The sequence below is a fragment of the Wyeomyia smithii genome, chromosome 3 (genome assembly GCF_029784165.1).
Source record: "Wyeomyia smithii strain HCP4-BCI-WySm-NY-G18 chromosome 3, ASM2978416v1, whole genome shotgun sequence".
In the NCBI taxonomy this organism is placed as follows: Eukaryota; Metazoa; Arthropoda; class Insecta; order Diptera; family Culicidae; genus Wyeomyia; species Wyeomyia smithii.
The window spans coordinates 104,903,843-104,927,059 of record NC_073696.1 but is presented as its reverse complement, the minus strand read 5'-3'; the positions used below and the strand labels follow the sequence as shown (position 1 = coordinate 104,927,059).

Below are 23,217 nucleotides of genomic sequence, written 5' to 3'. Positions count from 1 at the left end.
ATAGGCTTACAACCAACTAGCTGAACTCCATCAATGAGTTCCAGTTTATTGTAAGCAATTGGGGTCAGCCACAAAAGACAAACATTCCTGTCGCAGTGGTACTGTTGCCCAATGTCCTTCAGGCATACGAAATAAAACGTTTGTCCACGGCCGTCTTTAAATATTGTGGTTTCTACTTACTTTACTTTACTTTAATGGCGACAGTTCGTTGCCCATTGCCGAATCTAGAATAAGTCTCTACATCACTCGATCTTGGACTAGTCTTCCCCAATTACCCCTAACACCCGCAATCGGGTATCCTCATCAACACCACACATCCATACTTACCTTACCAGTTAACTCCAGGCCGAAGTGTCCCTTGCTGTTCGAAGAAGTCGTCTCCATTCAATTCGGTCCATGGCTGCAGCTCACCAGCCATGTCATCTACGGAGGCCCGCAGGTCGTCTTCCACTTGATCGTCGGGTTGTTATCAAGAACCATTTTCACCGGGTTGTCGTCCGACATCCTAACGACATGCCCAGCCGTAGTCTCCCGATTTTCGTCGTTTGAACGATCGAACGAACGAACGAGTGGTTCTCCCAGCAGCTGATACAACTCGTGGTTCATCCGCCTCCGCCATGATCCATCTTCCATCTGCAATCCACCACAGATGGTATACAACACCTTTCGTTCGAAAACCCCAAGGGCGCGTTGGTCCTCCACGAGCATGGTCCAGGTTTCGTGGCCGTAGAGGACTACCGGTCTGATCGATGTTTTGTCGATGGTTAACTCCGTGGGGCGGCGAACCACACATCCAACGAGTACGAGTTATCTTCGCTGGTTGCTCCTCTGACGTTCGTGTCACGCGGCCGCTCTACCCATCAAGTTTTGAACGAAGGTATACCTTCCAGTTGGTCTCGAGGTACGATGCTAACAAGCCAGTCGTCGTAGGTTCGAGTCACAGCTCGGGGGGGACTGTTGGTGTAAGTAGAATCGTAGCACTATGTCCGCAATTGTCCTGTACATTGAACAGTTGGCTGCGAAGTTGTGTATAATGAAAAGAAGGTCATGTTCCGAATCAGAATGTAGTAGCAAGGCAGGAACTATTGAGCGCTGGATCCTACGCTCGAAAACTCCGAGTGCTCGCCGGTTGGACTCCTCCATCGAATCAGCCTCCTGTAGGTTGCACATTTCATTCAGATATGCATGCTGTGGCGCCTCGCTACGTAAACCTTAACTGCCTATGACTGCTATCCGTTTCTTAACTTCGTGGCACGTCACGTGAGTACCAACCCCTATCTGTCACAATCTCAGTACCGAGACTCCAAGCCTACTAGTCATCATGTAATTTGTTTAGGTAGAGTTGATGATAAGTCCAATTCTCGCTGCATCCCTCTTAAAAGGCATAAATGCCTCTTCCACAGCTCTGCGGTTAAGACCGACGATATCAATATGATCCGCAAAGCCAGGGAACATATGAGATGTCACGAACGCGTCTAATTACGCTCAATATCCTGACGCATGATAAGATACATTTGAGGGGGGCACGAATCAGTTCTATGAACAGATGATCAGCCTGTAAGTTGACTTATACACATTGTCCCAATTTCTATCCTGATAAAATTGATGTCATCTGCAAAACCAAGAACAACCTGATAAACTATTTGGCTACAAACAAGTCGTAGCAAGTTTCGGCCAGTCGCAGGTAGTGCCAAACATGTACGATTTTATGATGATAGTGCTGTTTTTAATGGACCTATGATTCTCGTACTCCATCTGCAAGGGTACTGTTAAATAGTGAATTTGATAGCTTTGTTAAATAGTGAATTTGATAGACACTAGTCAAAAACTTAACAGCTGAGAAATTCAACGAAAAATTTTGCGCCACCTTGAAGTCTACAGACATGAGTTGTACAAATTTCACTACATTCTGTTCCAGTGTACACATATGATTTGTCTGAAAATGGTTATCTTCGAAACAAGTTGCTGGTCTAACAAGCCAGTCGTCGTAGGTTCGAGTCTCGGCTCGGGAGAGACTGTTTGTGTCAGTAGGATCGTAGCGCTAGCCCCGCAATTGTCCTGTACACTTAACAGTTGGCTGCGAAGTCTGTGTATAATAAACAGAAGGTCGAGTTCCGAATCGGAATGTAGCACCAAGGCTTTGCTTAATTTTCCGGTAAAGTCTGGTGCTACGATGAAATAAATAATCCTGTTTATAGATATAGTAAATGAGATTTTTTCCGCATTTTGATGGCCATAATTCTTGTAGTTGAAACGCTGTACGCCTATTCAATTTCAGATGTTGCTTTTTCACCTGACAACAAACTGTTTGTTCATACTGCCCTGCTCATTATCAGTGATATTATTGACATGGCAAACGGATTTCAAAATGTATGAATATAACTTAAGCTGAATTTCGTTTTCCTTCAGTTTTATTATTTAAATGGCTTGAGAAAACATCTAACTAAACTATAAAATGAATAACATTAGAATAAGACATCTTTCGTTGGAAGCTCTGGTCCTTACGTTTATCACCTATATCTTCAGCGTTGGATAATTGAAACGGGCGCCATATATAGCTGTTGTCGTTAAAACAATAACGTATCGTTTGGAACAAGAACATTCGCGCTGTTAATAGACAACGTAAATCATTACATATCAACGCGCTTTAATGATGCAAAAGCAAATAGGGTGAAATAAAAACTTGTTTTCCTCTGTCAAAAACATTCTCTCGCTTTGGTATTTATAGATCAGTAGTGCAAGAAAAGTTTATAGTCTACACTAATTAAGATAGTAAAAAAAATTAAATATAGTTGCGAATGTCATACATTCACTGCTAAACTACCGAATGGAGCGTGTGACAACACATTTGACTGTTCCGCAGATGACGGTTAAAGATGAGCGAACAAAACTTGCTAATTTACAGATAGAACAGTTTGTCGTTGAGACTTTCATCTGGGTTCCGTTTGACCGATTGGCCAATCAAATAGGCCATTTTGTGTGCATACTAAAAAGAATAACAATATGATAATTAACACAAAGCCGTCAGGGCCAACGAGAAACATACCTGACAACAGGCCGGAACACGAACGCTTCCGGGCCAATTGTAATACAGATAGCAGAGTTTGTAACTTAACCGTTGCAGAATGTCTGGAGAATAATCCGGCTGATTATGCACTACGATATAGTGCGTAGGAGAAACACTGCCCTGGCGGACGGACTGTGGCACTAGGAAATAGTCAAAGTGGTTTCGTCGGGTTACGGTGTGATCCAGCACGGTGCCCGGATTCGGATTATCTAGATTGGTTTGGCCATCAAGCTGGAACGAGGACCGAACGTTAGGCATAACTTGAGTGAGCTAGGGAAGAAGTGATTGTACAACTTACGCGAAACATTCGAGTATTAATACGCTTCTGAACAACGATGAATACTATCTCTGGACAGTAATCGGGAGCAAGAAGTTTACATGCCTCCTGAAGTTGAGGTATTTCATACTCTGAACACATACGTAATTGTCCATCACCGACACCGTCCCTGTAAAAAACAAATACGATTAAAATGTGACACAAAGTGAATCTTGTTAAACTGTCAAATATCCCCCTAACTCACCTGAAAATGACAATTTTACCAGGGAGTACACAGTTTAACTTTTGGTAGGCTTTCAAAGACTTCTCCAGCGAAGCACAGAGACCGTTCATGAACTCTTCCTTTTTGTTCTGGATGCATGCTCGAGAATACCAGCGGGTATATTCACCGTTTAGTGAAGCCACAAACGCCGAAACTGAGCTACTCTTTTGCTTGGCGTCGTGGTAGGTGTCGATACCAGCGATCATAACGTTAGTGAACGGAATTTTGATACTCCAGAGCGTTCCACCCAGTTTGCAGTTCATCTGAAGTATAATTTTCTGTACGATGGCACGATTTTTCGATTCGTTGCTCAATGTGCGAGCATTGATGACCTGCGAGGGTATCGGAATTTCGGAACAGCAGATTCGCTTGATTGCCGCATATCGGTCATCGCGGGAAGTTGGACAAATGATAACAACAATTTGTGTTTCCTGACGGATTTTTGAACGCAGCACTTGCACATACTGCTCAGTTCTGTCGGAGTTTAAAACCTCAATTTGTGGTGGAGCAATCTGAATACCCATGGGACGGCAGCTCCGATCGACACAGTCCATGAACGATCTAGCAACTTTGCCATCTTTTCCGGTATGAATGAGCAGCCAGTTTCGAATGTTGACTACCTGTAGCATGTGATTGCTAGTTACTGCTCGATTGAAATCACCATTTCTGCCAACTCCGATGTTGATGCCATTTCCAAAAATAACTTTTTCCTCTTCGTAACAACGTCCTTGCATAATGAGTGGATCCATATCAAGCTTGAGGCCCCACACCTCTAGAATCTCGCGGGCTTCACGATTTTCGTTTACGTTACGGCAAAACTGACGCATACTATTCAGTCGCTGATTTGGCGAAACCCGGGTGAAGGCAGCAATGTCACGCATTACTTTAAAATCACTGCGCATTTCGTCCGTTAGTCCGGTTAGGAAACAAATTTCCGGAATCAGGCACATTATCATCTCTTGTGGCTTATCCTGGCCGGCAACTCGACGCTCCCTGCGATGAATCAACAAAGGTTGCTTCATGTCATTAATATCAATGTTATACTGTTGTTTGTAATATTGCATGTAAGAGATTTCCTTTCCACTGGCTTGAAAGGTCATCATCGGATTCTGATCAAATAAAATATCATCGATGCGATACGTTTTGTTGTTATAGCGGGTCAAAATTACGGCACCTTTAAAATTAAAATAAACATCTACATTTTTTTTCTATTTGAGTGGCAGAAAACTTACCCAACAATGACTTTGTTGCCAAGTTTTTGTAGTCCTGAGGATTGGATCGTGCTAAAGTTTTGATGTGATCAAGCACTGTTGTCTGTAACAGCACACGATGAGAAACGTCCAAATTCAACATCAATCCACCCTCGTAATCATCAACGGCACTGACATAACCTGGCCAAATTTCCAACCGATGCTGCGGAATTAGTTTCGGAGCGGAAGGATCAAAATTCTTGCGTGCCATTTCAACCATTTTGAGCACCTTCATGATACGTTGGAACAGAATGTTGTAAAACTGTACATTCTCGCTCATCCGTTGTTTTCTCTTGAAAATAATTTTTATCGTCACCTGATGATCGTCAACAGGATTTCTTGAATACAAAAGCGTTTCCGTGTTCGGTAGTTTTTTTGGTAGATAGAGCTTAACACCGTCGAAGGTTTTGGCATTTCCAATAACGCTAGCATGTTGCGATATGTATCGTGAGCGAGCAGCTTTGGAATCTACTTCAGGAGAAAAACGAACCTCGTACTCGTAGATTCCGCGGTCGGGATCGCATGCAATCCTGATATAATTGGTCATTAGTTGAACGGCAGATCCTAAAATCATAACGCATCATCAATGAATCTCACGCATCATCTAAAAATCTCACCTCGTGAGCCAGTCTTAACAACTGGCATTTTTTCAACTTCAATAGTTTCCACTGCGCTAATCGTGGCCTGGGACATCTTGTCTGACAGATCGGAATCTTTTTTGCTGCCATTGGTCGAAGGGGAGCTAGTTCCCGGCGCTGTGTTAAGCAACTGTTGGATGAATCTTCCTCGTCCTCCACCGATTGTAGAAATTCTTGCTGAAGTAACAGAACTAGCATCATCGGAAGCAACCGAACGAACCGATTCAAGCGGTTGCTGTATAAGCGCTTGAATAAACTGAGCACGTCCACGGCCCACGTTCGACGGGGCAGCGGAAACAATGCTGGACTGTTGGTCCGATTCCGATGAGCCCGCTCCGGATGTTGCCGTTCCGGTAGCAGCGGCTGCACCCGCAATGAGCTGACCACGACCGATTATTTTGCGTTGAGTTGTGGGTGTGCTCTCTGGAGTGCGAGTTTGAAAGCCGCTGTCGACACCTTCGCTGGGAGTACCACCCGATAAGGGCAGTGACCGGTCTCCATCGCCGGAAGAGCTTGATTGACTCAGAAAAGTACGAACTAAATTCAGTCTTGAGGACATCCTGCCGCGTCAGTGCTAGAGTTGTTGGAATGAAATGATTGGTTTTGCTGGGATCACTGGTCTCATAAACAAAATTTAAACAACTTTGCAGTAAATTGCGTTTCTAAATTAGGAGCATTCTATGAGAAATGGAAGTCAGTGCACTATTTTAAACAATTTATCGCTTACCAATATAAATGCGCTAAGGTATATCTTATTTTTCGAGTGAAAACTTATCTGATTGTGGTTTACTTTTGTAATTTCTCAGAGCACGCACGCAACAGCTGCTTGTAGAATGATGGAGGCAGATTTAGATGTGTTGCTGCAACGATCAGGGTTGCCACATTTAAATCTGTGTTTTCCCTTGAAAAAATCTGAGCTTCTGTATCTGGAACAATAATACCTGTAAAAAAAATCTGTATTGTTTAAACATAAAGAACTTTGTTTTTTTTAGGTTTTTATGGTACATAAACGAAATTTTTAGCTTAAAATGTGTGAGGAGTTGGAAATCATGTTCAATTTGCTTAATATTTAATGAAATAAAATTTAGATTGTTTTTAAAAATTAATGTCAATTTCGAAAAATCTGTAAATCTGTACATTTCGACGAAAATCTGTATATGCAGATTCTGTACCGTTACTTCGGCCAAAAAATCTGTAAAATACAGATTAATCTGTACATGTGGCATCCCTGGCATCGATGTTTTCAAATTCGATATTGTTGCGATCGCACAATAAATATCGATATTTCGATGCCGCTGGAAAATATCGACAACAAAAACTGCCAGAAAAACCGGGTACACTGAAAATAAATCGCACGCTCATTTCAGTTGGGTTGTTCAGCTATACCAGTTTTTTATGTTATCTGAGAGAGCTCCATTTTCTGAGGCAAACGTGATTCTCAGAAATTTTCTATCGTTGTCCTTCAATTTTTAAATTATGAACTAAAACTGCTCGAAATCGCTACAATGACAGTTCGCCCATATACCAGCTGTCATTGTAGCGATTTTTATTTTTCATTTAAAAATCGAAGGACAATGATATGAAATTTAAAAAAAATCACGTTTTGCTTAAAAAATTACACTTTTTCAGCTGATATATAAAAATCAGAAATCCTTGAGTAGCTAAACAACTCAATTGCTAGATGAATGCCAATTGGCGATTTAACGCATAACAAAAAAAAACGACCGTGCGACTTCTGGATTTGAACTTCAGAACTCAGAAAATTATGATAGATTTATTTTTTAGCCAAGGCTGATATACACAGAAGACTGTTGTTCGTGCGATATTTGCGTAAAATGGATGTTCTTGGCGTCAACATGAATATTGCTGGTTAGAAACTTTCAGCAGCATCTAGTAGACTACTTACTGTCAAAAAAATACATATGAAATTTCAAATATACGAGATCCGGTTTAGTATCTAATTTGGGGTTATGTTTTTACAGGAGTTGGTTGGTATATAGCGTGTTGGAATTGCATTTTATTAGTTTAAATCTGGACAATCTCCCAGCTGGTCTTGAGGTACGATGCTGGCCTAACAAGCCAGTCGTCGTATGTTCGAGTCTCGGCTCGGGAGAGACTGTTAGTGTCAGTAGGATCGTATCGCTAGCCCCGCAATTGTCCTGTACACTTAACAGTCGGCTGCAAAGTCTGTGTATAGTAAAACAGAAGGTCGAATTCCGATACGGAATGTAGCACCAAGGCTTTGCTTTTTTGCTTATTTTTAGTTTAAATCTACCGTCTAGTGAAAAAATATAAATTTCTTAAAATTTCCCGCTACGTAAACTCGTGATAACTAATTGCAAATAGAATTTTGATAGGTTAAAGTGCTGCCTACAAATCATCATCATCATTTTTACTGCAGCGCCAGCTGTCAGTCGAGAACAGTCATTTTAATGAACGAACTCAATCGTTCTAAAGGATGATTTTTTTGCTATTTGGTTTTTCGTGTATTCAGATTTGACAGTTCACGCGAAAATTCTGACAGCTGTCAAAGTCTAATGTACTCAGTTTGGTTTGCCATTTCACCATGAACAGACTTACGCCTGAACAACGCTTACAAATAATCGAGTTTTATTACCAAAATTCGTTCTCTGTGAAAAATGTTTTTCGCGCATTACAACCATTTCATGGTCGTCACAATTGACCTACTGAGCAAGCTATTCAAGCTATTGTGACGAAATTTCAAACCAGTTTTACTCTGTTGGACATAAACCCACCAACACGAATACATAGAGTGATGATGATGATGGTCCCGCCACATACCCCTACAAAGGTTTGAGCTGGACGATTTATCTATAGATAATTAATGTAATCACAATTTCAATCAGTTATACAAAAAAAAAACGAACTGATTCCATTGCCAGATATAAACTTCTTCAAAAACTGTTTACTTGATTCACATCGGTAAAGACGTTAATTGCTGTAGAGCTACACAAAGCTAGCACAGGGTTTTCATGACCTTCAGTCAGACTAACCACAACTACTTCATGTATATCTCTAAGCATTCAAATAACAATTTAAGTTTAAATTGTAAAAGAATCCTTTCATATCTGATCCGCGCGCGAGGCTCAAACTTATGTAGTCACTTTCTATTGTTTTTTTAAGCTACAACAACATAAAGGAAAAAAAATCCATCATCATCACCGCGACGAACACAGTAGTTTTGTCATTATATGTTAAAAAAGATCCAATATAAAATATAAATAAAATTTTACAACACAATCATATCCGTTCGTAAAAAACTTCGTCAGTTACAGGCTTCAATTAAACAAGCAATAAATAAATAGGTTTTAAAAAAAAATATTTCATCCAAAATAAATCCGTTGTTTAAACTTCGTCATATAAACTCTCGTCATTGTTAAAAGCTTTTAAATTTCGTTCTGTACAACAGAAACTTTCACGTGTGAAATACATTGTCTCTTGAACTCCGCAAGTGTTGGTGCACGTTTAACATGTCTTGGCATCGAATTGAAAAAATTTATACCTTTACAAAATAATGAATTCTGTGAAGCTCTGGTTAAAAAGAAAGGTGTTCTTATTCCATCCGCGTTTCTAGTGTTATATCTATGAAAATCTCTCCCTCTTTCAATTCGATCACACAAATATTGAGGTAGCAAACCATTAATTATTTTAAAAATGAACACCATAGACAAATAAACAATTCGTTGCTTCACGGATAACTATTGCAAAGCGTCCAACATAAAAGCAGAGGAAGTTAATCTATCACAATTTAAAATCAAACGCATTATTCTATTCTGCAAACGCTGTAACCTCAATAGTTGTGTGTTATTGGCCAAATACAAAAAGGTAGGGCAAAAATCCAAATGGGGCGAGATGATTGACTTGTATAGCTGTGTTTTACTACTAATTGGTAATTCGTTTTGCAAACGGCATAATATTCCATACTTCTTGGCAATTTTCTTGATGACACTGTCAATGTGAGCGTTGAAATTCAGGTTGTCATCAATAATCACGCCAAGATATTTAATCCCCCGAACGCGACCAATTGTCTCATCATCAATTATAACAGAGACATCGTCATTTACCACGGTGCGCGAGAAAATCATAAATTTAGTTTCATCAATATTCAATTTCAATTGCTTATACTTCAGCCATCTGCTTAGAGAACGTAAATCTTCATTCAAGTGTGAAACAGCTTCTTCTAAATTTTTAGCTGCAATGAACAACACGGTGTCATCGGCAAAAAGATTTATGTCACAAAAACGTAAATCTCGCCGCATGTCATTTATATACATAATAAACAAAAGGGGCCCTAATACACTTCCCTGTGGAACTCCAAGATCATTCTCCACGGGACCAGATACAGAATCATTAAAAACAGTCCGTTGAGTTCGGTCAGACAAAAAGCTTTCAAACCATCTGAATGCAGTACTCGAAATTCCAAAGCGCTTGATTGTGTTCAACAATAAGGGCCTAGAAATTGTTTCAAAAGCGCGTTTCAGATCCAAAAAAACAGCAACTATTGTGTCTCTATTTTCTAAGTTATCTTTCCATTTTGCAAGAACTAAATTCAACGCGGTTTCACACGAATGGCCTTCCCGGTAGCCAGATTGTTCCGGAATTAATAACGAGTTACTATTTAAATATTCTAACAGCTGACCTTTAACAACAAGTTCCAATATCTTTTCTAACGTGTGTAACATATTGATGGGACGCAACTCTTCGGCTTTAATCGTTCCAGCAACCTTTTAAATCGGAACAACCAACGATTCTTTCCACACTTTAGGCACGTGCCCAGTTAGCAATGATTCATTAATAAGGTTCAGCAGAGTGTGACCAATAACATTGAAGCAATCTTGAATAACCCTAGCATTTACATTGTCTACTCCAGCCGTTTTACCTAATGAAAAACAAATATTTTTAAGGTCATCCATTGTGATTGGGTGAAAACCATCAAATCTAGTATTAACGTTAGTCGGCTGTTTTATTTCATCCGGTTCATCGACCAGTTCAATTGATTGATTGATCAATGAAACACTATTGATGAAATAATCATTGAACTTACTAGCAATTATTTGTTCTGTTTGTTCTAATGTGCCATCAAAAGTTATGGACCGCGGTTCACAATTACTAGGTTTTAATAGAGATTTCAAAATTTTCCTTAACTCTTTGCTGTTGTTTTGATGCTGAGTACTCATTCCAATGACTCTGACTATTCGATCTACAAAACTTTTTGTACAATTTTTCCCTCTTGCGCTTAAGACGCAAAAGATCCGAATTGTACCAGCTGTTCGCGTTCTTTAAGGATACAAATGTATGTTCAACTAATTGATTCGTACACGTTTTCAAAATACTAGTAAGAACAGCTGCAGAATCATCTAAATTACCGGACGCGATTGGAAAATCCAAGCTTCTTTCAACAAGATTCGAAACAGCCTGTTTCGAATATTTTCTCCAGCATTTCAATTTTTTAAAATCATTATTCTCACTCAAGTTGTCCAATACAGTGATTACTAATGTCTCATGATCGGTTATTTTCATTTCAGAATCCGTTACTGAACAAATGGAATCCAAATTGGAATAAACATGATCAATCAAAGTTCTACTTCGCTGGGAAATACGCGTAAATTCATTAACGCTTTGTTTCAAATAGAAAGATTCTACTAAACGCTTCAAATGATTCGAATTTGTATTATCTCGCCAGTTGATATTGAAATCGCTAGTCAATATATTCAGTTTACTACAATCAAGAAATTCATCAAGCCAATTTTCCAATATTTCAAGGAAACGGTGATCACTAGCATTGGGAGAATGATACAAAACACCAAAATTATCCACCTTCATACCACGTACTACTGTTATGCCCAAGAACCAATTGCCATCCTTCGCTTCGTTTCGGCAAAGCTCGAATTGAACTGATTCTCTGACATAAATAGCAACACCGCTAGTTTGTCTAGAATGTAATAAACAAGCAGCCACATTATATCCCGGAATACTATATTGATTATATGCTTCAATATCGACAATATGAGTCTCTGATAAGAACACTAAAAGTGGACGTTTATCTTCAACAATCTGACGTAATGCAACGTAGTTTGTTGTCAACCCCGCAATATTCAAATACAAAAATTCAAACTTATTCACATTCTTCTTGGAACTTGTTTGCTATTTATTGAGACGCAAGCTGCTTTCCTTTTGATTGAATAATCTTTTATATATCAAGCATTCTAAACTAAATGCGGCATGGTTGACGTCCAAATTCATGTTACGCTCTTTATTCGTCTTTAAACAATTAACGCATTTCAAAACATTAGACGTGCATTCAGATGTTTTGTGTTTTAGACTACACCTGGAACACGTATCACAATTTTTGCAATCCATGCTCTTGTGCCCAAATTCTCCACATTTGAAGCATCTCAAAACATTTACCGCGGGAAATACTAAGCACCGATAGGGTGGTCGGTATTACCAACTTTTCGGAAAACCGGTATTTCGGTATTCATAGAAATTAAAACCGGTAAAACCGGTAAAAAACCGGTATTTTTATTTTTTTCTGACTAATACAAACCAGGTGCTACTCGTGGTCCTTAAACCTACTTGTTAAACTTCAAAATTCTGAAAATCATCGTTAGGGGAAGTGATGACAATCATGTCTGCGGAAAAACGCAAGTCATTCTCTCTGTACTATTTGAAAAAAAAAAAAACTCAAAAATAATTAAATATATACAGAAATTTGAATTTGAAATTTATTTTTTGCCTAGCATCTATGGACGTGTCGCTGCATGATTATGTTTTTGCTTTTATGAGTACCTATGCTTTATTACGACCCATTTTTCTCTGTAAGATTTGGACCACTTGTTTTGATCTCTTGTGGTGTTATACGATTCAGATACAACACTGGATAAATTTAATAGTGTTTGGAAAACTTTAATGAATGAATCCAGTAATATGATTACGAAGAACATAATTTCGAAACTCATGTTAATAAAAAAAATGCAGATTTTTATTTCAAATTTCTTTCACATCGCAAAACTTAGTGTTAAATTAATGAATGATTTTAAAATTCATAGAGGAACATATATTGAAACTGTTGAGTAGAGTTAATGAATGAAGAAGAAAATGAGATGACGATCAGACAAAAATTTACATTCTACGAATCCGAAAGAATTGAAGGTAAATACTTCTGTGTTCTGTTCGATGCTCTTTAAACAGTTCTTCCAAATTCAGTTGAAACTGAGAAAGCATTTTTCTTAGCTAGAATTATTGCTAATAGAATTCGCTGCGGTTTGGGCGACGAAGCTTTGACCATGCTATTCAAATTTCACACCATGCTATTTAAATTTCACTTTCTCAAGAATAAGGAGCAGTAATTTTTAGGACGAAATTCTTCATTGATTGATTATTTCATCATGTAAACGCTTTGTATCAGGAGCAACTTGTTCATAACTAGGTGCAACCTGTGCAATGCACACGGAGACGCCAAACAAAAAATAAATCCCTAATCCAAATATATATGTATATACTAGTTTTTCAGTTTTACTTTTGAATAGCACAAAACGAATAATGACATACGTTTTTTCGCGGACAAGATTGTGATTACTGCCCCAAATATGATTTTCAGAATTTGTGGTTGAATTCGTAGGTTCAAAATCCACGGGTTGCCTCTGAAGTATGAGTGTGTAAAAAGATTAGCTGTTCTACTTAAAAAATAAATGTCTTTTTTATTGATATGAAGTTTTTTTACATATTATCGATCCACACAAATACATCATACGAATCCAAGTAGAACAAACAAGAAGGAAACAAAAATTGATAAATAGGTTAGAGTAAATCAATATCCAATGTTCCTTCTGTCGAAATATATTTATTATATACACCGTCATGTGATTTGTAACGCCTACCTAAGTGGGTAGCATTCATAACCCTTACAACGATTTATGAATATTGTGACAATTTTTTAATTTTAGGAAAAATATCGGAAATACCGTTTTTTTCGCCTCTCCAATACCGGTATTTCGGTATTGGAAAAAATATCGGTTTCACCGGTTTTACCGGTTTTTGTTTTACCGGTAAACCACCCTAAGCACCGATCAAATTCTACATTTACTTGCTTAGCAGATAACAAGCTGTTATACATTTCCAAATCAACCTCTATTACCGCGCTATACTTGTTATACCGAAAGCGTGGATTTTCATACGAGTTTATTACTTTTACATCATTAATTTTGATACCTTCATTTTGACTCTTAAAAAAGTCAATGAAAACATCAGGAGAAAGATTCTCGCTCATGCCCACTATTTTCAATCTCGGCACCGACGTGGGAACAACAGCACTGTAGTTTTCACCCAGATTGCTTTCAATGCCATTTTTCAACTTATCAATATTTTCGCCAACAGCGCATTCAACAATAATGGAACCATCTTTACCGTTCCTAAAATTACTCTTTTTGTGTGTTTTTGGATTTAATTTTGTTTTCAAAAACTTTCGAGTTTCTTCGCAAGCTTGTTTGGACTCTTTCGGTTTGATCACAATGACCGGACGAGTCTTATGTTTAATGGGCTTAAAACCATCATTTATATTATTATTATTACTAATACTCGTTTTAATACTTTTACGGCGACCCTTCACGACTTGCGCAAAAGTCACGCCGTCATCAAAAACATCATCACTATTATCGTCATCAATTCTACGCTTCTTGCCGATTTGGTCCGATTCAGAAGGAACCGTCCCATTCCGCGTGCGGGCATCATTAATTGCGGCTTTATTTTGACGCGTATTTAATTCCAAAACCGAATTGTTCAATTTATCAAATTTCTCACAAGATAATTTTTCAAGAGATTCATTTACATTTAATCTCAACTGTTCCATACCGAAATTCAACGCGCTGTTTATCTGGGCCGATATTTGATCCCGCATTTCAATGACCGAATCAGAGAGAGAAGATAATTTCTTCATCTCTTTTTCAATACGCTTGATGTCCGGTATCAAATGTTGCCCACCACAACACTGGTTTGATAAACATTCGTCACACTTGAAGCAAAGATTATCATTATCTGTAACTATCTTTGCCGTTGCTTCGGTGAGTCCAGTACACTTGTAGTGAAACAAACGTGCACAGTTGAAGCCCACACATTTCAACGGCAAATCCGATAGGACAATTGCCGTACCACAGCCAGAGCAAATCATCGCACACAACACACGTTGAAACGGGACGCTATACCAATAGACATGCAGAGAAACAAGAGACAGAGGCAAAGAAAAAATGATCGCCACCACCGCTGCTTTGAAAGCGTTTAACAAACTTTAACGCGAACTTGCTGCTTAAAGCAACTGTTCTTGTACTTAGCCTTTTGTAGATTCACTACCGACACACGTTAGAATATATCTACCGTGAATCACTTCACTATTTCACACGTAAATTAACAATTATATAGCACCACAAAATAACATCAACTACTCTGTTGAGAGTGCGTATAGAAAAAATATAGCTGCCGTATCAGCCAGTGTAGTGGAATACCGTGAAATATCAATTCGACGCCGTTCGCAGCAATTGGGCTTGTGTTATTCGACTACATGGAAGATTTTACGGAAGGATCTTGGTGTAAAGCCTTACAAAATACAGCTCGTACAAGAATTGAAGCCGAACGACTTGCCGCAGCGTCGAATTTTTGATGAATGGGCCTTAGAACAACTTGCCGAAAATCCACTATTTTACCGAAAAATTGTGTTCAGTGACGAAGCTCATTTCTGGTTAAATGGGTATGTTAATAAGCAACTTTGCCGCATTTGGATCGAAGAGCAGCAAGAGGCAATACAAGAATCGCTAATGCACCCAGAAAAATGCATGGTTTGGTGCGGTTTACACGCTGGAGGCATCATTGGTCCGTACTTCTTCAAAGATGATCAAAAGCGCAACGTTACGGTCAATGGCGCTCGCTATCGCGCGATGATTTCTGATCTTTTTTGCGGTAATGGAAGAGCTGGGTCTTGTTGAGATGTGGTTTCAGCAAGACGGAGTAACGTGCCACACATCGCGCGAATCAATGGACATATTGCGGAATGAGTTCGGTGAGCAATTCATCTCACGAAATGGATCGGTAAATTGGCCGCCTAGATCATGCGATTTAACACCGCTAGATTATTTTTTGTGGGGCTACGTTAAGTCTCTCGTCTATGCGGACTAGCCAACAATATATCCAGCCTTGGAAGACAACATTACACGCGTTATTCGCGAGATACCAGCCGAAATGAAAGAAAAACCAAAATCTTAAAAACTCACCCTTTACATATATGTAATCCATCATAAACCTGTAAACTGGTTCAGTGGCATTTAACAAAGCATCGCCGGTGTGATCTTTTAAAACTGTATACCTTACGAAAAATTTCAAAAAACGATATTTGCTTATACATGGTGAAAAACATTATGTATAGTTCTTGGCAACAAACGGTACCAAAACTGTGTTGCCGGAACGACGGATTTTCTCTTTGCGCGACTCTATATAAACATAGACTCTGGTCGCGTAATGCTACTTATAGCGAATTTCTTTATTCCACCAACTCACCTGGTTTTGACCTGGAAGCGCACTAACTGCTGTCAAAACCCTTCTTTATTCGCTCGATTTTGACCCACTTTTGACCTGGCGTGCTGCACGAAGCGCACTGTAAAATTTGTCAGCTTCAACCCGCCACCGCACGTGCCTAGTTCGTAAACAATTATCTGGCATCTCTTTCTCACTTGCGTCGTAAATTGCGGAATCGTTTTTCTATTCCTCGGCAGATTTGCCCGAACACAGTGGAATAAAGAAATTCGCTATTAGAGATACTCAGAGAGAGAGAGAGAGATAAGCGATGAAAAAACCACAAATTTGGCAACTAGGTTTCACATGTCAGAGGTGCCAGATCTCTTCTCAAAGCGCAATGTTGACTAACTTTTTTTTTCAACTCATATAACCGGTGGTGACGATGAAGGTCCTGGGGAATAATAAAGTGCATCACAAAAACTGTGAAGCTGTCAAATTTTATGTTTATGTTTAACTAGTTGAACGTTCCCGGCGATGCTCGGGTTCAAAGGTTTCAAAATTGAGAATCATTTTTTATATTTCATTGATGCATTAGCACAACTCACTTCAGAAATATTTCGCATCGTATACATCAATATTCTTAGAACGCACAGAACGTAAATACCCATTTCGGGTTGCACGTTGTGATTTTATGCTGTTTAACAGAAACTGGAAGTCGCCAATTAGAATTTCGAAATGACGTATGAAGTTCTACTTTCGGAAGTATTGAAATTGTTGGTCAAATACCACTTTAGGCTATTTTCCTGAAACCTGAAATCGCCATTTTGGAAAATGAGTGGGGTCATCCCATTTCCGATTATACCTATCCATTCCACAATCGTTTACAGTAAAACCTCTTTTTATGTAGCTTTTGGAAGAAAAAAATTAATGTAAGAAGAATTGAGCATGACCAGCCATGCTATGTTTTCCGCTACAATGAAAGAGATGGCATGAGATTTTTAAAAATGAAAATGCTTATTAATGTCCAAGGAACACGTCTGAGAAAAGTGAAGGTTTTTTGATAACTAACAATTGTGCCTTAATTCACAAAACTACGTAAAAATTAAAAAAAGCATGAATTTTAATGCTGAAGTCGCCTCCTAATCGATGTTCAAACTAATGACTTGTGGTCTTTCCTCCAATCAATCTCTCAAGATCTAGTTTGAATAAAAGTATGAAAAATTAAAAAAGTAAGTCGAATCCCGTAATGTGTTACTATTCACAAAACTACGAAAACATCAGAAATGTAAAATGGTTATGCTCGACTCGCACTGAATCGAAACATGTTTTTTTTTTGCAAGAAAATATTTGCAAATGTTTAAGGAACAACGAAATTTTTATTTTAAAAAAATCACATGATATCGCTTTGAATTCTGATTTAGACAAATTAAACCCAGAAACAATCATGGTTTTGCATTTTTCACGTGGTTTTGAGGAAAATAATGAAATTTTAAATAATCAGATACCTATCATTTTTCTTTAAATAACTTTCCTTAACATTGCATGTTTCACGTAGTTTTGTGAATAATAACTTCAGGTTTAGTAATCAGATACCTGTTTTTTTCCTCAAATGTCTTTCCTGAACATCAACGAAAATTTTGATGAAAAAAGAATCATATCTCATCGCTTTGAAGTTTGATTTAGACGCGAATTCAGAACAAAAAGTCATAATTTTGCATGTTTTACGTAGTTTTGTGAATAATATATCAAGTTTCCGTAATAAGATACTAATATTTTTCCTCAGATGTCTTTCCTAAACATTAACGAACATTTCATTGTAAAAAATCACAGATCATAACTTTAAATTTTGATTTAGAGGCAAGTTCAATATTAAAAATAATGAGTTTGCATGTTTCACGTAGTTTTGGGAATAATAACTTGAGTTTAAGTAATCAGATACTTGTTTTTTTTTCCTCAAATGTCTTTCCTGAACACCAACGAACATTTTAATAAAAAAAGAATTATATGTCATGGCTTTAAATTTTGATTTAGAGGCGAATTCAGCACAAAAAGTCATTATTGTGCATGTTTTACGGTGGCTTTTTTTCACTTTCATGCGGAAGCACTGAAATTTTTTAACTTTGAACCAGGCCTGAGGCGCGCTTATGCTATTGAACTGGGTTTGTGTGGGACAAAGTTTTGACTCTGTTTTCATTTTTAATTCACCGTGGTCCCGTAATGTCATGAAAAGATGGCGTCTTTTCATAGGCCTTCTCTGAACACAAACGTTTATGGTAAAGCCCTACAGGGTGACAAAAAAGTTCGGTCACACAGGAAAATCTCAATGTTTCAAAGAATAAGAAGAAAATCTGAATCTGGCTTTCATAGCTTTATTCAGTAATTCATAAAGATACTTCACAGACGATATCTCGGAATTACCCCACCTTTCTCTGATCGAACCAGCTACAGACGTCTCGGAAAGTCGTCGCAAGCGGCGCGCACGTGCTCTATCGGCATCTCGTCCCAGATTTTCGTGATAACTCGCTTGAATTGCTCCAAATTTATTTTTTAGTCGTTCAGCTTCGATATCATGTATCCCCACACGAAATAATCCAGTGGATTCAGACCCGGAGACGACGGAGGCCATTTATTCTTCGAAATGAAATCGGTCAAGTTTTCCTCACACCACGCCTGAACAACCTTTGCGGTGTGGGATGGGGCGCCATCTTGCTGGAAGCAGTAGCAATCGTCTTCAAACAATAGTTCAGCTTGAGGCAGAACATTTTATTCGAAACCGTGTCCAGGTAGTATGCTGCGTTGATTTCGGCCCCTTTTATCGATGAAAAAAAGAGGCAGTTTACCTCACTTGCAAATGGCTCCCCAAACCATCACTGACGTCTTATTTTGGAACCGGGAAACGTTTAGCTTGTCCGTAGGAGCTTGCTGGAGGCTCACACTCCAAACTCGATCATTTTGGCGATTGACTGTTTGCTTCGAAATGAACAGCTTCTCGTCCGAAAAAATAATCTCGTCATCTGCGCGCCAACCGAGCAACTCCCGCGACCGTTGGTACCTCTTGTCCTTTGTAGCTTTGGTAACCCCATGAACCACCTGTTTTTTGTACGGTGTAAGTTTTAAATCCTTGCGCAGAAGCAGGCGGATTGATTCTCGGTTCATTTCAAGGTTCCTGGCCAGCATTCGTGCAGATTGGGCGGGATTCCGGCGAATCCGGTCTCGTATAATCTTTTTCAGCCTTGGAGTTCTCACAGACCTTGGTCGTCCAGATCGTGCCTTGTCCTCGGTGCCTCCGGTCTCTAGGTACCGATTTATGGTCCGGTACACGAATTTCTGGTTGATTCCGAGCGGTTTTAGGTGTATGAATATGTGTCCGGGTTTGTACCCTTTCACATATTCAGCGATAACAGCTGCTCTTAACTCTGCCATGGCTAACAACTTAATGTAAACAAACTGCACAGAAACGAAACTCTGCCACTTTGGGCAGCAAGGTTAACCCGCAGACAGACGTCCAAGCTGAGTTCCAAACTTGTGTAAAGTTTTTTGTAGTAGCAATCCGTAACCAGATAGCGTTACCAGTATCACCAGCCTCGTACACCACCGAAAAAAAAATGTATTGTATCGATAAGGTCATCAGGCGGCGCTAGTGTACAAGTGATTTATAACGCAATATACTTTGAAAATTTACACGGAAATTTTGATCAATGTTGTTCTTGCTTGGACGTCTGTCTGTGGTTAACCCTTTCATTTGATATATAGATGGCACCAGAGAGATGCAACGGCTACAGGCGACCCCAAAAAAGTGTAACCGGACTTTTTTGTCACCGTGTAGAGTTAAAGTTTGTAGGACTGTCATTGAAAAGTTCTAATCGAATGTAAGAATTTTTGACATGTCAAATTTGTCTTAGTAGATGAGAAGCATTGTGATTTAGCAATAACAAATTGCGAAAAATCTAAAAATGAATTTCGATTTTTTTTTCTCGCTTTTTTTCCGTCGGTCTAGTTCCGCCACTGTTGTGGCCAATCACCAATCTGTCCTTTCTATTCTCTCTGATCTTTTGCATCTAATAATTTTTAATCTTAACTGTATTATCTTCGAATTTTATCGCTCAAATTATGACAATGCAGTATGTGTTCAGTACGAATATGTTTCATTAAGGCATAAAAGTTTTCAAACATGTTATGTTATTAAAGATTAATGCTGTTGAGTTTTTTTTCAATTTGTTTCAGCTCCAAAAAAATTAAATGTTGCCTGACTCTTGACAACTGGGAGAGGTTCTGAGTTACGACGGCTCTTGGTGATTCATGGAATTTCGAACGGACATTATGTTGTTTGTTCGGAGTGACCTGATCAATCTACATATTATCCGGTGTCTCACTTGTCACTTGAGCCACAAACTTATACACAGGTCCCGGTAACTTTAAGTGTTTTTCCATTCTCAGACGCGAAGTATAAATCATCGTGGTTAAAGTGGAACTGCAAAATATTTTTTTTATTCGGATTGATATTTTCAAAATGCAAAACTTACGCTACAAAGACGTGTCGTTTCTGTTATTAAAAATCCTCTGGTAATTCACAAAACTCAAGCCATTTGTTTAAAAACTCAAGCTTATTTTTTTAAATTTTGTGATGTTCGATTTGAACAAAAAAGAAAACAGTACTTCATTTTTCACTATATATAGCAATACAAATTGAAACAAAAAACTATGAAACTGAAAATACGAGTAGTCATGTAATAATTTTATTTTTTACAATGTTGCTATTTCTTTGAAATTCTAGAATGGCTGCCAGATCGACGGAAATTCAGTCGGCCAAACTTTAACTCTAGGCCTTTAATTTCTGGTGGATATTTTTCACTTTTATGCAAAAGCACTGAAAAATATCAACCCCGATTGCAGTACCGGTCTGGTAAAGCCGTCCATTAACAACAGAGATAATGATTAAGACACAAAAAAAGAGTTTGGAAGTTTTAAATGTCTTCAAATTTGGGCAAATAATATTTGCTGATTTAAAAAACAGCATAGCACTGACGATACTTGAATTTACACAAACTCAGCTACTTTATTGTTTCACATCTCTTATTTTCGATTTTATTAAAGAATTACCAGAGTCACGGCACTATAAACATGAAACACACGACTAATACGTAACATTACACTGCCAGGACATGTTTCTAGAGCCCTATGACCGAATATCCTACCTCCATACAACCAATTTAATTGAACCTGATATAAAATAGATGTTCTACTTACCAGTATATTTTTCTGTTTCTAGTTATGTCGCACAAGCTACAATTTTACATATTTACTTGGAACAACACAGTATACTAGAAAACATAAGTCTAATCTAATTCTGAACAAAAAAAAACAATCGTTTTTGCTACCTATTCTCGCCAAAATATGTAACTCCTAACACTAAGTGAGCGAACCAAGTACTAAAGCTCTACTGCTTTTATCGAAATGAAGACGAAGTTAACGAGTGCTGGTTGTAACAAAGAACAATTGAATCTATTGTACTTCCAGCGAAGATAAATAACAGATAAAGACGAATGCCGTATGAGCAATCCTGCTAGAAAGTGTAGTTCGTTGCTCTCAACAAATTCGTTGCTTGGCGTGAATCGCATGTGCGTAGCTAGGAATTGAACTAGGGAAAGATGGGGGTGTTAAGTTTTTCAAAACTTTAGAGGCAAAGTGGAAATAGATATTGAAGAAAATGTTTATTTGAATTATTTTATAACTTTAACGTTTGTTTTGAAAACAAAAACTGATTCGAATAATGAGCATCTCAGGATTCTTTGAATTTAAGTTCTTTAAATAAACAACTAAATTAATTTAAACTTTTCCGTGCATTTCAAAATGAGCACTAATGAGGGAATAAAGTTTTTCTAATAAAAGTGTTCAAGAGATGGCTTATAAGAAATTGTCTGAAGTTTTAATTACCAATATTGAAAAAAGTTCAATTTAAGATTCCAAATTGAAAAAAAAAAATAAAACCAATAAGCGATTAAAAGTTAGTAAATAATAGAAAATAGTAACGTATTATTTAACTATAATTTTTACAAACTTTTTCGAGTAAACATACAAAAACAATTATTACCAGCTTTAAAACTAAAACTCTAAAGCTATAACCTTGGAGTTTTCTATTTAATTGGTAAGAAATCTAAAGACTCACTTACTTTTTACTTCTATGAGCGGCTCTTTAACAGTCGCTTCTTACATACGCTGCTCGGCCATCCTCGTCTACAGCGTTGGATGTGCCACGCGTGCGGGATCTTCCTCGAAGTCGACGACCTCTATTTGGGCCTCTACTGAATATAGTCTTCTCCTACGCCACACCTCATTTTCTGGTTTGCCACCGAGTATTAATCACAGGATTCTACGCTCGATGACCCCAAGCGCGTGCGGGTCGGCGCTCTTCCACGTTCACCATTCATGTCCGGGAGCATCAGCGGCCAGTAAAGGGCAAATTTCGTGTGGATCTGTAAGCTGCTGTCTCCAAGCTTACTACGCAATCCGTAATAGGCCCTTTTCGATGCCGCAATTTATCTCTGTATTTTGCGGCTATCCTCGCTATCACACGTCCAAAATAAACAAACAACACCTCAGCACCAACGCCCGTAGGACTACCACGCTCTATTCCAACCATCATGTTCTCTATTTTGGCAGTGTTTATGGTGAGTCCCATTCGCGCAGGTTCCCTTTTGGGAGCCGCTAAGGCCTCTTACACAGGTCTACGATTAGCATCGAAGATATCAAATCCGCCCGCAAAGCCTAGAAGTATGTGAAACTTGATGGTGCCGTACACCTGCTCTTGGTATAACACCTTCCAATTTTATGTTGAACAGCCCGTTCCTTTACCTCTGACCATCTAACGTCACAAACGCGTCCAGAAATTCGCTCGAATGTTGTAGCATAATCTGCCACAACGTGTTGTTTTTCACTAAATCGTACGCTTGTCAGAGAATCTGTCTCAATGTGAACACCTGGTCTGTTGTAGATCGTCCCGCTCGAAAACCGCATTAGTGTACTCCAACAAAAGCTTCCTGCAACGGCCTCAGGCACTGGAACAGGATTCGGAAGAGAATTTTATAAGCGGAATTGAGGAGGGTTATGCCTTGATATTTACTGCAGTCGAGTCCATGTCCCTTCTTGTAGATAGGACATATGAGAGCATGCAACCAGTTTGTAGGTAGTTGTCCCCCAGACCA

At 38.5% G+C, this 23,217-nt stretch overlaps 1 protein-coding gene across 5 annotated transcripts; it reads right to left on the bottom strand.

Annotated features, from left to right (window-relative positions):
- Positions 1–2,399: 2,399 nt before the first annotated feature.
- Positions 2,400–21,435, bottom strand: LOC129731553 (protein argonaute-3). 5 transcript variants are annotated; one of them, XM_055691644.1, is made up of 8 exons: positions 21,263–21,435; positions 6,222–6,435; positions 5,474–6,068; positions 4,839–5,420; positions 3,589–4,780; positions 3,366–3,513; positions 3,047–3,298; positions 2,400–2,986 (listed from the first exon to the last, which is right to left on the bottom strand). In XM_055691644.1, exons 3-8 carry the CDS (start codon positions 6,051–6,053, stop codon positions 2,900–2,902), a joined length of 2,841 nt encoding a protein of 946 aa, XP_055547619.1. In that variant the 5' UTR covers positions 6,054–6,068; positions 6,222–6,435; positions 21,263–21,435; the 3' UTR covers positions 2,400–2,899. The 5 variants fall into 5 exon arrangements, with proteins under 5 accessions (XP_055547619.1, XP_055547618.1, XP_055547616.1 ...); XM_055691643.1 differs by having other exon boundaries at positions 5,474–6,172; positions 21,263–21,434; XM_055691641.1 differs by having other exon boundaries at positions 5,474–6,156; positions 21,263–21,434.
- Positions 21,436–23,217: the final 1,782 nt, after the last annotated feature.

Coding starts and splice junctions, on each gene's coding strand:
- LOC129731553 (XM_055691644.1), bottom strand. CDS start 6,053: ATGTCCTCAAGACTGAATTTAGTTCGTACTTTTCTGAGTCAATCAAGC. Junction 4,781..4,838: donor GGCAACAAAGTCATTGTTGG/GTAAGTTTTCTG, acceptor TTAATTTTAAAG/GTGCCGTAATTTTGACCCGC. Junction 2,987..3,046: donor GTGTTCCGGCCTGTTGTCAG/GTATGTTTCTCG, acceptor TATTCTTTTTAG/TATGCACACAAAATGGCCTA.